At 32.8% G+C, this 16979-nt stretch overlaps 2 protein-coding genes across 4 annotated transcripts in view; one reads left to right on the top strand and one right to left on the bottom strand.

Moving 5' to 3' along the window:
• LOC124534123 overlaps nt 1-16979 on the bottom strand; it is a 183625-nt gene that overhangs the window by 42209 nt on the left and 124437 nt on the right. For 2 of the 3 annotated variants that reach the window (XM_047109815.1, XM_047109817.1), the window contains exon 4: nt 11615-11760. In XM_047109815.1, the coding sequence (XP_046965771.1) occupies nt 11615-11760 (146 nt within the window). The remainder of the gene's footprint in view (nt 1-11614; nt 11761-16979) is intronic. The other variant, XM_047109816.1, reaches the window with a different exon arrangement.
• On the top strand, nt 15757-16274 carry LOC124534124 (histone H2B). Its single transcript, XM_047109819.1, has one exon. It carries the CDS (start codon nt 15829-15831, stop codon nt 16201-16203), a length of 375 nt encoding a protein of 124 aa, XP_046965775.1. The 5' UTR covers nt 15757-15828; the 3' UTR covers nt 16204-16274.

Raw genomic sequence — 16979 nt, 5'->3', positions numbered from 1 at the left:
AGAGATCTCTTGTTAGAGATAAGTTATCCCTATGTACACATTTTTAATGTATATAATTCTCTGTATATTCTGTTGGTACATAAATGATATGACATGACATGGTCATGTTGGGTTCTTTTACACTTTTGTATCGTCCTATAGAACAGTCTCATAGTTTAGATTTTGGATTCACAGAGTAGTAAACTCTGTAATAATTCAAATATATCAATTAAATGGATATGTTGACTAAAAATTAACACATAGTATCTCCACGCTTTTAACAAAAGCTTTATTTATGATTTCGAAAAAAACATGCCAAATTAATAAAACAAACGAGTTCACGAAGAATTTTTTGAGTTTGTCGAGTCGAATCACGCACAAAGAATGTTAATATTTAGATGGGCATACGAAAATTTCATTAATGTATTGCGCAAAATTCGAATGTGATTTCATAATCAGGCTTCGAATATTATTTCATAAAATATTCTTAAGGCATCTGTTTGCAATTCAATGGATCTTTATCCAAACAATGTTTTGCAATCTTTGCTTCGAATTTGCAGAACATCTATTTGTTTTTGTTATTGAACCTCTTTTGCATATTGTTCAGTATGTATTTTTTTTTAATTTTCATAGTATTTGTTTTCTTAATTATTTTGAATCTTACTCGTGAAATATTGAAAACCGACTTACAGTGATCCGCAATTGATCAAAATGGCGTCATTTTTAAACTCGACATGTGCATTGTATAAATGAAATCGAAGAATGTTTTATATTGGATATGTATGTATGTGTTAAATGCATGTGTTCTTTTTTTAAATAATTATATATATTTATTCATCAGCTATACTTATACTACAATTATAAATGGGAAAATGAATATTTTTTTATACCTAACGACCAAAATTACGAGTTCACCAATAATACGTTACAGAAAACTCCCAAAACTAGTAACTGTTACGTACATAAAAATATTAGTTCTCTGAACTTCTTCGTATAAACTTTAAGTGAGCAAAATTTCATACTCCTCTTTCTGGGTATTTTTTATTCAAAAGGGGTAATAATATAAACTTCACATATTAATGTACATGTATGTTATAGTAATGTGAAAAAAATGTAAAGACCTCTTCTTTATATTAAATACTTATAAAATAAGTTTGGGGCTAAAAGCATATTTTTCGAGCAGATTTATTTTTACTACAAAATACTTGTATGTATTGCCCCTTAAAGGTACGCTTCTTGTATTCTGAAAGTTCGAAAAGACTAAATAATAACAAATTTAACAAACAACATTTAATATGAAATGACTTTAACTCCGAAAATAATTCAATGTTGTTAGAATAATGCGATTTGCATTTATGCAACGCAGGATTAAATGTAGTCGCTCAGTTACTCGGTGAAGATTAACGTTGTAACAATCCATTTGCAGATTATTCTCATGAGTCCGAATCAGGAGATTTCAATTTCAGACTTTTTTTATAATTTTGGCAGGCGTATGGTATATAGGACACGTGATTAAAAATTGTCATCTCTTCCAAAAAGCACTGAAAGAAATGTTGAGCATTCTTTGTATCGCTAAGGCATTTTATCGTTATTACGTTTAGTGACACTTGCTGACTCACCCTACACAAGTACCCAGACGTATGTGCACAAAATCCATATATATTTTCTTTTGTAGGATTTTTGATTCACATAGATGATGTATCTGTCATATACTTGGATGATCTTGATCTAAATCTAAATATTCGAAGGCGCTCACATAAAACCGTAAAAAAATATCGGTCATGGCGAATAAACTTAAAGAATCTTAATCTTCAATGGAGATAACAAAATCAGTACAAAGGTTAAAAGAGAAAAAAGAGAGTGTGTAAAAACAAGTGCGCTCGAGAACCGATGAAACTATTTTGTATAGGAGTATAATATATCCACCGTAAATGTAAGTAAATTGTCATTTTTATTAGTCTCAATAAAAAAAAATACCCAAATGTAGATTCGAACTCAAATCTGCATTCTAAGTGGGCCACGTGTAGTACACACAATTGCAAATCGTTTATATAATAATAAAAGTAAAGTAAAGTAACAGCCTGTAAATTCCAACTGCTGGGCTAAGGACTCCTTTCATATTATATATGAGATTATAATAATAAACTTAATAGTTATTGTGCCGATAGTTTTTTCAGCGAATGGCTTAATGGCCAAAAGCCTAGACCAACACCCTAACAGGTCAAGGGCCTGATACAGAAGGCAACACTCCAAGGCACGGCGCGTATTGTGAGGAAGTTCCTCTCTTTGGAGCCCTGGCCACCGGTTTGGACCCTGTTTCCGCCACTGATTGGCCTCTGTATTTTATATTTTTAAATATATTTTGTATGTTTGTACTTTATATTTAAAATGTAATTATATATGAGTGAGAATAAATAAAGACTCAATGAAATTAAAGTAATAATGACATTGGTGTTCAAACTGGGCAGACGAAATCACACCCAAACAAATTTTATTATTTATAAGAATGTATATACATACGAACTGAGTCCATTTATTACTAGGTTATTACACAAGTCAAGTCCATTTGCACGAGTGCTATCCGCGGGGACACTTGATGTACACGCATGTCTTAACACGCAACAGGTGAGCTATATAACAAGGGCGTACATGTAATTGTGACCCAATTTCATAGACGCTTTCGACGTAGAATAATAATTTCACTCGTCGGAATTAATATAATTCTAAAGTTCGGATGTTTCAAACTCAATCATGGCTTAAACGGTTCAATGGATTTTGTAGCAATTTCGAATTTGGTCTCGGATGTAACAAATGTTCTTCCTGGTAATGTTTTAACATGCTAATAGTATTGAAATACTCGTTACTCGTATGATTAATTTTAACTTATAATTCATGTCGTGTGTATAAATAAATGCCATAATATTTATTAGTTTTACTTCCAAAAATAATTATTATTCTAAGACCTATTCTATATTAAAGAAATGTCCAACATCATTTTCCGATCATCAATATTTTTACTTGGTGATAGAGCTTTCAGCAAGGCCACCTGGAATCCATCCACTCATTATTTTTGAACCAATGTAAGAACAGACAAAAGGCACATCATATCTTAATTCCCATGGTTGGTCCCCACCAACCATGGGAATTTTGGTTTGGAAAAGTTGGTGGGGTATAGACAATAAAAAAAAACATTTTATTACGATAGCACTGTCTATGTGCATAGGTCCAGGCCCATAGCATTTCCATCAAACTAAGTTACAAAAAAAAAACACTTCGCGTTTCCGAGTAAGGTACATTGCGTTATACGAACAGTCATGTCGTTAAAGTTACAGGAATGATTAATATGTTGACTGACGCGAAAAGCGCTCCGTATAAAGAGTGTATGACGGTACAAAATAAATAACTTGAAGATAACCGCTTTACACGTAACATACATAAAGCATCAATAAATCAACTGTAAATGGCCCTGACGACGTGAAAGTCACAGGACCGACCCTTTGCACTATTTATAACTTTTATCATAATATATATGTTTTAGTCAATAGAAAATAATTATCATCTAGGTCAATTGTCCTTCAGGTCGATTACTTGGTGGTAGGGCTTTGTGCAAGCCCGTCTGGGTAGGTACCACCCAGTCATCAGTTATTCTACCGCCAAATAACAGAACTTAGTATTGTTTTGTTCCGGTTTGAAGGGTGAGTGAGCCAGTGTAACTACAAGCACAAGGGACGTAACATCTTAGTTCCCAAGGTTGGTGGCACATTGACGATGTAAGGAATAGTTAATATTTTTTACAGCGTCATTGTCTATGGGTGATGGTGACCACTTACCATCAGGTGGCCCATATGCTCGTCCGCCAGCCTATAACCATAAAAAAGGTCGAATTCAAGGTGGTACGCATACATAATCGTGCATAGCTGAAAAAACGTTGTAGTGTATTGCCTAACTTTATTAGTTTGAACAGAAGGATATCTGACATAATCGGAAAGGTCCGACACACAATATATTAAGCGACTAAGTTCCTTACTCTTTGGGATGCTATTGTGAATATATGGGTATCTTTGATGGAAAAACTTCATAACCTATATTGATCAACAGTGAGATTACGTAAAAAGACGCTTCGTTTTTTTCACTCGTGAAATATTCTGAGCCGACTCACGGTGATACGCAATTTAGGTTATAAAGTAACAGACTGTCAATGTTCCACTGGTGGTCTACAGCCTTATTCCACAACGCTGTATCAATGTGGGTTGACGTATACATGTAGTAGAATTTCATCAAAATTAGACTTTATTTGAAAACGTGTATCCTAATAATTTTATAATTATTTCTGTATAACACATTTCGACATTTCACGTTCGTGTTTTGGCAAGTTTCGAGTTACCACAGAATAGTTTAACTGACTCGGGGATTTGAACTATTCGATTTGACAGGAGTTCAACAGTTTCTGAGTTATCCGAATTCAGCTCAAGTTATTGCTTTTTCTATCAAATACTCTGTGACACATAGTATGAATTTACGTTCCAAACTGTACTTGAAATCTATTCAACAACAACAGCCTGTAAATTCCCACTGCTGGGCTAAAGGCCTCCTCTCCGTTTGAGGAGAAGGTATTTGGAACATATTCCACCACACTGTTCCAATGCGGGTTGGTGGAATTCACATGTGGCAGAATTTTTATGAAATTTGTCACATGCAGGTTTCCTCACGATGTTTTCCTTCACCTCTGAGCACGAGATGAATTATAAAGACAAATTAAGCACATGAATCAGCGGTGCTTGCCTAGGTTTGGACCCGCAATCATCGGTTAAGATGCTCGCGTTCTAACCACTGGGCCATCTCGACTTGATCTAATTGTGGAGTGAGATAATGTAGAGTACTTGTTTCTATGCTTGTGCATTAATATATTTCCTTCACGACCGTACAAACGGCTAAAACCTTCACGGAGGCCGAAACAGTCAATAAAACCTCATCAATTTCGAACATTGTGTAATCTATTTTGACGAAGTACAATTAAAAGGCAAGTTCTTAAATTGTTATTAGAAACATAATTGTGATTAAACTTTAATTGTATTGAGAGAGTTTATGTATTTAGTTTTAGTTTAATTGGATTTTAAACGCAAACTCCATTAAAATTGTTAATAATACAATACGTTTCTAATCCACTTACATTGATTATATTGTTCCATGTATATGGATAGTGTTTACTGAACAAAAAATATAATGTTTATTTACATAATCATACTAATATGATGAATGCGAATGTAATTCTGTCTATTATAATTTCACGATTAAATAGTGTTTTAACCTATTTAGATGGAATTAGGTATGTGGATACTTTTTAGAATCTGAGTATTTTAGAGCATATGGGCCACCTGATGGTAAGTGGTCACCATTACCCATAGATAATGACGCTGTAAGAAATATTAACTATTCCTTAAATCGTCAATGCGCCACTAACCTTGGGAACTAAGATATTATATCCCTTGAGCCTGTAGTTACACTAGCTCACTCACCCTTTAATCCGAAACACAACAATACTGAGTACTGTTGTTTGGCGGTAGAATAACTGATGAGTGGGTGGTACCTATCCAGACGGGATTGCACAAAGCCCTACCACCAAGTAAAAAGTGAGTGACGGTTTGTATGCTCTAGGTAGTATAGTACAGTACTGTAACAGCCTGCTAATTTCCCACAGCTGGGCTAAGGGCTCCTCTTGATAAATAACGATCACGAAACACCAAAAGTGAATTACAATAACAATGTGTTCCAATAATATCATTACTTATTTCGAATGAATATCCATCGAAATGTATACAAGCGAATGTTATAATCTTTTCGATATCATTATATTCAAATAATGTATATTTCATGAATTAATAATATAATGGCCTGAATTCATACTTATATCCTAGAATATATATTAATATCCTTATTTATTTTCTTCACAAGATTTTGAATCTTGTTACAACGATGCTACGGATTAAATGAATGAAAGATGAAAGAAAGAAATGTTTATTAGGACACGAGACACAATAAAAAAAAAACATATAGTTAATATGTTTTTTTTTTATAACTAATTATAACTACTGACTAACTTAATGTACGAAAAAACAATACACCCATGAACACATATGTGATTAAATTCACGTAAGATATGTTTTCTTTAGTTGTTTTCTTACGTAAATAAAAAGTAGTAAGTGTAATTCTTTAACTCCCTGTATTTCTCTCGTCAGTCGCTGTATCGACTCAGACATTTAACCTTCTAGATAAGATAAGATGACCTTGTAAAATAATATACATAAACATCTTGTTCATTTATTATTCAAATTAGTTTTTTTTATTGGTATAGGTTGGCGGACGAGCATATGGGCCACCTGATGGTAAGTAGTCACCATCACACATACACAATGAAGCTGTAAGAAATATTAACTATTCCTTACATCGTCAATGTGCCACTAACCTTGAAAACTAAGATGTTATGTCCCCTGTGCCTGTAGTTACACTGGCTCACTCACCCTTCAAATCGGAACACAACAATAATGAGTACTGTTATTTGGCGGTAGAATAACTGATGAGAAATGTCCAACATCATTTTCAGTTAAACAAAAAAAACGTATAGAGCTAAACTTGATAATAAGTGGTCGACACCATCCAATCTACATTGGCGCTGTTAGAAATATCACACTTCTTAAAATCCAATTCGTCACAAACCTTGGGAAACAAGTCTCTTCTTCTGTAAAAGTTACACTGCCTCACTCACCCTTCAAATCGGAACACAACAATACTGAGTATTGATGTGTAGCAGTAGGATAAATGTGTGCGTGGTACCTACGCCGACAGGCTTGCCTAAAACTCTTAAGCGCATAGTATATATAATATGAGAAATATATACATGATATCCTTTAGTAAAAAACTTGCTATATGATGGCAAATTTTTAACAACGCGCGCTTTCAAATCAAATAGCGCGCCTTTATGATACACACTTTCGACCTTTTTTACAGAATCACTTCCTGCAGGAAGGCTATCAGTATAATGTTTCAAATAAAAAATATAATCAAAGGCTATAAATTTATAATTATAATTTGATAATATTTTGATGATAAAACGTGATACATAATACATTTTCATATTCATTATAACTGTTACTAGTCTATTTCTTGACGTGTAATATGATTTGGAACACTAAACTCCAGTTTCTGAAACGTCGGTCAAAGTAGATTAACCAATTTCGCTGAAATCTTAACGTTCATTGGTCCTCTATTGCGTCATCATCTGCCACTACCCAATGACTATTCAGATTAAATTCATTCATGCATATTAATTAAACGGCACATAATTATATATCGTGAAATTAAAACAAAAGAAGAACGTTTAATTTCTAAATTTAAAAAAGGAAGCAAGGAAAAAGTCGATTTTTTTTTTCATTATATAGTTAGGCGAGTGGGTAGTACCTACCAACATAGGTTTCCACAAAGTTTTAAGGTAAAGTAAAACTATAATAATCAAAACAATACATTTATATAAGTCAATCTAAATTTAGATTACCACTACTTGCTTAAATGATCTTTTTAAATTTACTATCAAATTTAATAAATGATTGAATTATTTTTTTCCTAAATTCAAGTTATATGTTATTTATATTTACTGTTATGTATTATTTTAACACTTTCATCTTAATTGTATTTAAAAATTTTCCGATAAATATTGCATGCTGTGGTATCCTATAATTGAAAGAGCACACAACTTTTAATCCTTATATTGTTTAATTTTAACAAAATGTTTTACAGTGTATCTTTTAATGGAGACTCATAAGTAAATAAATAAATGCAATAATAAGTACGTGAATATATATGAGCTACTTGATCGATATTTATCACCAATGCCGACATACATATATTGATTGCTATTGTAAGAAATATTAACCAAACCTTGTATATTCACCAATGTACCACAAATCTTGAAAGACGTTATATCTCCAGAACCAGAATTACAAGAGCTTATTCACCATAAAAACCAGAACACAGGGAATCTAAGTAGATATATATTGGAGAAATAGGTTTTGTATTACTGGAACCTTCAATTATACATATACTTTTTTATTTGCGAAGCAAACACGAACTTCGTAAGACATTTCGTCCATAGTTTTAAATACGGACAACCCCTGAGTTTTCTTAAGTTTTATAATTGTGGTTACAATTCATCTCGTGCTTTTCAAAGGAAAACATTTTAATCTGAAGTAATCGGACGAAGCATAATTAAGTTTTATTATTACTCTAAATGAAAAATAAAATTAGATCAAGTTTGTAGAGTACATGGAAATGATGGATTTTAACCGAAGATTTATTTAAGCCAAACATGATCGATTCATTGCTTAAAATTTACATTAATATTATAAATGTAAAAGTGACTCTGTCTTTCTGTCTGTCTGTCGCTCTTTCACGACTAAACCGCTGAACCAAATTTGATGAAATTTGGTATTAAGCAAACATGAACTCCAAGAATAGACATTTTTTTGCTTAACACATCACAATCAGCACCCTAATAAGCGGTCGAAGCTGCGGGCGACAACTAATATTTTTATAATTATATACTCGTTCTTGAGGCAAAATATTGCGTGAAATCCTACAAGTAATGAAAACAATTGCACTACTTAAATATATGTCCTGAATCGTGTGTAGGGTCGTGGTAAAATAACCTTTAACCAGCAATCGCATAGCATAACTAAATAAATAATCTAACTATATAAATAATCGTACGTTAAATGTATGAACATATACTGTTACATGAATAGGTGCAAAGCTTCTTTGTTTGATATTCCACCACCAAACAACACCACTTGGTATTGTTGTGTTCCAGTTTGAAGTGTGATTGTGTAACTACAAGCACAAGGGACATACCATCGTAGTTCCAAAGGTTGGTGGCGCATTGGCGATGTAAAAAATGGTTAATATTTCTAACAGCGCCAATGTCTATGGGCGGTGGTGACCACTTACTATCAGGTGGCCCATATGCCGCCCACAAACATATAGTATAAATAAACCCTCTCAAAGGGAGAGGAGGCCTCATACCAGTAGTGGAATATATTCAGGCAGACAAACAGTAATTTAATATTGTCCATTAATTAGAGATTGTTGAATTAAGATTATTTTTGTACAAGATTATTGTGTTTAAAATTACTGTCATAAATTTTAGTTTTCCAAGGAAAATATACCACGACTAAGGTTAGCATTATTATCGCCTACTTCGTCTAGATTTAAGATTAGCATATTTTATTATTCATTAGTCTGTTGTAGAATCAGTCATGTGGAAATTTTAGTAGCCGCACGGGTGGCTGCGATCACAAATTTCTACAGAATACTGTTTGACGAAATCCTCACTACAATTTAAATTAAACTTAATACGTAAATATTACACAGTGAATTAATCGAAATTTCCACTTTATAAATGTTGGATTTATATGTATAATACCTTGTTAGGGAGATGTGATTAAACAATGGTTTTTCTTCTTTCAAACGTCAAATCAATTACGAAAGAAAGAGATGAACAAATATTCCACTACACCCCCCTTAAACAAGTTTTATAACTAGCGCTGATAGTTTTGTATAGCACGACACAAATTAGATGTAGCATCGGCGAAATTTGTAAAACCGATCACTGCCGATTTACACAACCAATAGAAATAGCTCCCTATCGCGCCATTCGACGCTATTCTCGCGTCAGTTTAACCCGACAAAGCAAAGCGACGTGTGAAATTGACGAATATATTAGGTCATATGATATTACACGTTGTTACGTTAGTGTAAATATCATATTCACATAAGAAATAAATATTTATAATTTCGAATGGCGTACTTAATTTGGAGGTGATCGGTTTTAAGAATTTTGCCGATGCTACATCTAATTGTTGTCGTACTATACCTATCTCTTGGGTCCCATTTTTATCAGTATATATTATATCATTTTGACTAGATAATAGTCTCAACTAAAATAAACAAGATGGATGCTATACGACAAGTTAAAGTATGAAATATGAAAGTTAATAAATACCTTTCGCGCTTCATAATTGAGCGATTTTCTGCTAATTATTATTACACAAACAACTCCTCTAACTGAGATATTTTATAAAAGTTAGACTTGCTTAAAAATCTGTTTGATAACTGAAGCGTTCATAATCGTAGAGCTTTGAATGTTTATCCGTAAGGATACTTCGGTAGCCAAGAAATTATGTAATATTATACGTGCAACTAGTACTTTACAAAATTATCTTCCACGTAAAAGTTTCATAGAAAATTTTAAAAACATAAAAGTACCTACGCTTAGTTCAATGTATATATTACATTATGTAATAATTTTATCATTTATTTATTTTTATTATTTTAAAATTAAATCCCTAAGGATTCTCCAGTCACGTGCCAATGCTAATGTTCCACTAGCATGATCGTCGTCGTTTTTATTTGACACGCGAAAATAAAAGCGAAAGGGCTTTGAGAGTTCATTGACACGTTTCAGCAGACGAAGTATTAGGGATCGAGCATATCTGCGTGACAAAGCGATGGTAACTTCTATTTGTAACTTGAAGCAGGGATGTTTGATGTTAATAGTACTGGAGTATTAATATTCTGATGGTAAGTGTACATGGATGGTTTGATAATAAATTTTAATATAAAATATATTAGTAACTATTTAATTAACTTTACAATTTGGGGGAGATGTACTTATTACATTGCATATTTCACATTTACAAAAATAAAAAATCTGTTATTAAAATTTCATTCGATATAAAAAAAAAATACGTCTGAATGAATTAATTATTGTATACATATTTTAGGTTGATGAAATACTTTTTAAATTATCTTTATCATAGCACTATACTGTTTTTTAAAACCAATGTTGCGAAAACTGATTACAAAGGCTTTTAACTTTAGTATCGGCTTACATAGTATTACTAGTTCGCGATTTCTAAAACAAGGCTTTTGTAATACTAGATTATTAACATTATGTTTATGTAAGTTTCTTAGTGAGACGTCAGTTTCAGCTTACCCGCGAATAATTGCTAATAATGATTTAAGCTATTAATATGCTTTTATGGTTTTATATACTAGTAGATTTCCAAATTGCAGAAATGTTTGTTACATATAATGACTAAAAATGTTTATACATAAAAACATTAATTTATGAGTTTTTATCTGCTCTGATATTATAAAACTGAAGAGTTTTTTGTATGATCGATTACAAAGAAAATCACTGTCAATTTCACTGTCATTTATCGAGAAAGATTTAATAGGCTATTTATATACACTGTTATATACCCTATCACGCTATGACCAAAATGAGTGGAGTATCTGTGAAAAGTGTGTAAAGAACGGGTCAAAATTATTCCTTTTGATAGCTTCCGTTGAGTGCGCTGTGAAAACGTCAGTTTCACCAAACAAACAGGAATTAGAGAGAGTGACGGATAATTAATATACGCGATTCAAATCCGTTATAACTAGTTTTATTTCATTTAGTTTGATAGTTCGATATAATTAAGGTAAAGAAAATTTATTTGGAGTTCAAACATTAGAACAATACTTCAGTGTAGTTTTTCTCACAATAATGATTCTATCATAAATTAATGTTATTCAAACTTACCCAGCGTGCGGAAGACAATAGGCCTGCTTCTGTACTTGTGGCCACCCCAAAGGGCAGCGACCGTCACCTGATACTGCGTATCCGCCTCAAGGCCACTCAGAATGACTGCGTCTGAATTGCCAGCCACTTCCAACACCACTCTGTAACTAACGGACGATGAGTCAATTTCGTTGTTTTCTATTACCAAGCAGGAAAAAGAAGGGGAAGGATAGAATGAAGATTAGGTGAAAGGGAAGTTATCAGAGAAGATTGTGATATTGTTGGTTTATCTGTTCGTATCTTGAAATCCGCTGTTTATGTAGAAAAATTAAACAAAACCTAGAGGTCGAGCGGTCATTGACCTAAGAACGGTTAATACCCTTAATAGATAATTTGATAAAATAAATGATGAAAATTTACGATTTCTGGTTAACCCCTTGGTTAACCAGAAATACAAAATCCTTAGAAATCTATTATATTTAATTAAAATAAGCTATTTAAGTACAATTTTCCGTTTGTGTAAATGTGTGTTAATTATTCCAAGAGGATTGGGTTTCTTTGAACAGACTTTAAAGAATTACAGGCTTTTAATTTTTCAAATTATTATTATTAAAGAAATATTGCGTGGCTATTTATATTATAAGTCAGGTTTGATCATATTTGGTATGTGTGTGTGTGTGTTCATGATTTTACATAAAAAAACAATGTTAATTAAACGGCGTATTTTATGTTGTCTTCAATATTAATTATCGTTATTGATAAAATAAACCTTATTGAGCGTTCAAAGATCTCAAATTACAATGCAACTATTTACCAATCATTGTACAAAGCGAAAGTGCTTTCTGCTCAGGAAGTTGGTAAATTACCTGCCTTTGATTTCTGCCCTTTCATTTGTCGATTCTATTGTGGTGTTACTTCAGTAGTTTTCGCATTCGAAACGTGCCTTTGTGGAGCAAATGTGTTTGTTTTGACACTGACGGGCGTGTTATTTTGGCATCCTTTATAATGTAGAATTAGAAAAAAGTTGCAAGATGCGGTTCAGTATTGTATAGTATAACAAAGGCGAGGCTCCTTTCCATTCGATCACTACCATTAGTATCGTGAACAAAAAGACCAAAGAAGACAAAAAAATAAACAAATAAACAGTAAAAACATTCTTAAAAAGGCCAAATATGTAGTTAAGTCATTTTTACTTTATGTTATAATTGTACTGATTCTACTAATGATTTGTGGAATTTACAACCATTTCAAGTTATTATATTTTCTGTTCTAATTTAATCTGACAGTAGTACTGAGATATTCTATTTTCAAAAAACACTTGTTTCATTTTCTGGTAACGACAAATAATTTAGCAAAATCAGTAGTACAAATTTCTATTAGAATAATATTGATCTAAAATGATGTTACTTATATACGACTGCTATCTGCGACTTCACTTGTTCGTTCGTTCGACTTCACCTACCTTATTTATTATCTGACATTAAAATAGCTTGAGCTCTTCTTCATAAAGTCAGCCATCTGTTGGTGAAAATCCCATCAACATCAGCCTAGTTGAAATACTATATATACATATGTATAGCTGTTGTTTTAAAATTACAGATATTTCATTTTCATTTATTTGTAAAAGGAAAGCTTAAATTAGAATGAGGTTACAGAATCAGCAGTTAACAAAATCTTAAAAGAAAACCACTTTAATTTTAATTAAAAATAACAAAAATGATGTCAAAGAGGCAAAGTTATGGCTTCAGTAGATCAATGACTAAATAGATTAAGCAATATATTACACATGAACACAGTTCACTGGTTTGAATTTTGTTTACAGTGCTATCAACATCTCCTCTGAACTTTATATATTATGTCATACTTGGGATAATTTTAAAGGTAGGCGGATGGGCTAATGAGCCACCTGATGGTAAGTTGTACTCAAATACCTCGGTGCTGTGAGATTTTTTAAACAATTCCTTAACCGGAGGAATTAAGTTCCATCCTCCGCCCCAGTAGTTACATTGATTTAGTCATCCTTCAAACCGGGACACAACAATTATATGTATTGTTTTGTGGTAGAATATCTGATAAGTAAGTGTTAACTAGATGGGTTTGTACAAAGCTCTACCACCAAGTGAATGTCCTTTGACGACTTCTTTGGTCGAGTACTGTGTAAACCGGTTTTCATGAGTACACCACTCCGAGGTCCCGGGCTCGATTCCCGGCCGAGTCGATGTAGAAAGAGTTCATTATTTTTCTATGCTGCCTTAAGTCTGACTGTTTGTGTTACCGTCGTTACTTCTGATTTTCGACAACACAAGGGCTTTAGCTACTTACATTGGGATCAGATAAATCACTGATACGTGATTTAAAGTTTTTGTAAGGATAAAAACAAAAAACACATGTCCTCGCTAAGATTACTCTTCAATCTATTAATTTTATGTATACACGTATATAATTACACAAATACATATTGTGACACTTGCGTATATACGCTATTAACCGAAAAAGTTTTTTTAACCCAATTTGCCTGCTGATTATGGACACTCTAGTTAAGTTAATAGCCAATAAATGTACCTTTGTTTCTATGTTATGTGCAATTGTTTGTTCTCATTTCAACGAAGTGTCGTGGGTGTTTTTGTGGTAGAATTTTATCCGACTCACGTTGTTTCTTACACTTTTTTATGGTATAGGTTGGGAACGAGCATATGGGCCCATATCTGCATATGCTCCATAAACAATAACGCTGTAAGAAATATTAGGTATTCCTTACATCATCAATGTGCCATCAACCTTGAGAACTAAGATGTTATGTCCCTTGTTCCTGTAGTTGCACTGGCTCACTCACCTTTCAAACCGGAACACAACAATACGGAGTACTGTTATTTGGTGGTAGAATAACTAATGAGTGGGTGGTACCTACCCAGACGGGCTTGCACAAAGCCCTACCACCAAGAAAACACTATGAGATTATTAACAGAAACAAGAAAAATAAGATTATTTTTTCATCACTGAACTTTATTATATTTAAATCAACCGATATTTATAATCGCACTTGAAATAAAATCCTTATATCGAATTTATTATTAAATTTTATATTGAATGCATGTTGATGTTTTACGAACAAATAAATGTTTTCTGTTTTCTTTTCCAATTAATAAAAATTAGCATATCGGTAACGTGCAACTGATTCAACGAGAGATATGGGTATTTTTAACGAAACATTGGATTTATTATGAAACAAAAACCTTTTACAGAAGAAATAATTAATGCACTCTTAAAACAGCTATACCTTACTAGTGTTTACTGTACTAGTGATTAATTTCTCGATTATGTAAGCAAGTAAATTCTTGTCTAATATTATAAATGTGAAAGTAACTCTTTCTTTATGTCGGTCTTTCACAAATAAACCAATGAGCCGAATTTGATGTAACTTGGCGTGAAACAAACTTGAACTCCAACGAAGGACATAGGGTATTTTTATTGGCTAACATATGATAACTAACCCCTAAAACGTGAAGGAAGCCGCGGTCGACAACTTCAAAATATATATAATACTGAAAAAGACTTCCAGGCTCTTTAAAGTTGTCATTGTGAAAGATTGAATTGAATTGAATCTATCTACATTGAAACGTATAATTATCAACAGATAAAAATTTAATATTAAAATCATGAATGTAATGAATAATAACATGGTAACACTTAATATAAATAAAAGCATTATTATGGCATCTACCAGATAATATGTAAATAGCACAGGGGCTGAGATTCCAACCATGTATCATATTTCATTCAATACATACAGGTTTCCTTACTATGAGATAAATTATGAACACCAATTAAGCAAATTAAGGTTTGAACGCGTAATCAATGATTAATGTTTTCGTTTTGTAACATGTCTATCTCGGCTTTGTTAAAATAAATTATTAACAATTAAATATCTATTTCTGTCCTTGAAGATATCTTGCAAGACAATCTATGAACATAATTTTACAAATTACAATATTTTTATTTTATTTTTGTTATATCGTAATTAGACTTTGGGTTAGGACTTAGTGCAAGCATGTTTGGCCAAGGACCGCCTACTTATCATATAGTCTACCGCGTAATAGTAATAAGGTATTTACCAAAGGTATTACTTTATATATATACTATATATACTATTGCTTCGCTTGCGCTCCCGTACGGTACGCACGTGTGTCGCTTATTAATATATATATATATTGTGAATTTATATATTCGACGACATCATGCCGCCTAAGACTAGCGGTAAGGCCGCCAAGAAATCGGGCAAGGCTCAGAAGAACATCTCCAAATCGGACAAGAAGAAGAAGAAGCATAAGAGGAAGGAGAGTTACGCCATCTACATTTACAAAGTACTGAAACAGGTACATCCCGACACCGGTATCTCGAGTAAGGCGATGTCGATCATGAACTCTTTCGTGAACGATATCTTCGAGCGCATCGCCGCCGAGGCCTCTCGTCTCGCTCACTACAACAAGCGATCGACGATCACCTCGAGGGAGGTGCAGACGTCCGTGAGGCTTCTTCTGCCCGGTGAGCTCGCCAAGCACGCCGTCAGTGAAGGAACCAAGGCCGTAACGAAGTACACGAGCTCTAAGTAATCGAAGCGTCTTCTCGCGAACACACAAGCTTCGACGAGATCGCTACGATTTATTAAGGAGATTGATAAACTTTTAAAAAACGTTTTACAATGATGCTTCAATGTCTACATCTTTTTTTAGAATACCACGCCATCATCCAAATGTTTTATAATGCTTTATTATTAGTGTTATTCTTGGGTTCCGGTTGTAAGGGTGAGTCAGTGCAACTACAAGTATAAGGGAAATTACAACTTAACACGAACCATCAAGTGGCCTATCAGTCCTAAAAAAATATTAAACTTAGTTTGTTACTCTTTGACGAAAAAACTACAAAACGGATTTGGATGACATTTTACAGTAATACATCAGAACAATTAATACTGATTTTATGTAATTTGTTCATAACAAAACTATACATCATTACAATTTGTAAGGTTCATTAGCCAAGATATTATATTATGATGTATTTATTTAATACTATGTAATATATACACTAAGAAGTTTCAAATTCATAGGTTATAACTGGCCATAGTCACATAATGACTAATTATATAACTATGGCAACGGAAAAATAAATAAGAGAACACTTGACATTTTATTGTGGAATATAATTGTGAATAATAAAATATTTCAATAACAAAATAATCTACTTTAATTTGAGATAACCTTTTAATATAAAGTACCTATATAAAACCGAGGCGGGTTGCTAGTGAGACATAAAACAATCTAGTTACTATGGCTGTTTATTAAGCATGAAATATAATGAAATTACTGTACCAATTTCGCTCTATCGACTA

The sequence above is a fragment of the Vanessa cardui genome, chromosome 12 (genome assembly GCF_905220365.1).
Source record: "Vanessa cardui chromosome 12, ilVanCard2.1, whole genome shotgun sequence".
Taxonomy (NCBI): domain Eukaryota; kingdom Metazoa; phylum Arthropoda; class Insecta; order Lepidoptera; family Nymphalidae; genus Vanessa; species Vanessa cardui.
This window is presented reverse-complemented; position numbering and strand designations above follow the sequence as displayed.

Excerpts from the sequence above, each read along its gene's own strand:
- LOC124534124 (XM_047109819.1), top strand. The coding sequence starts at position 15,829 with ATGCCGCCTAAGACTAGCGGTAAGGCCGCCAAGAAATCGGGCAAGGCT.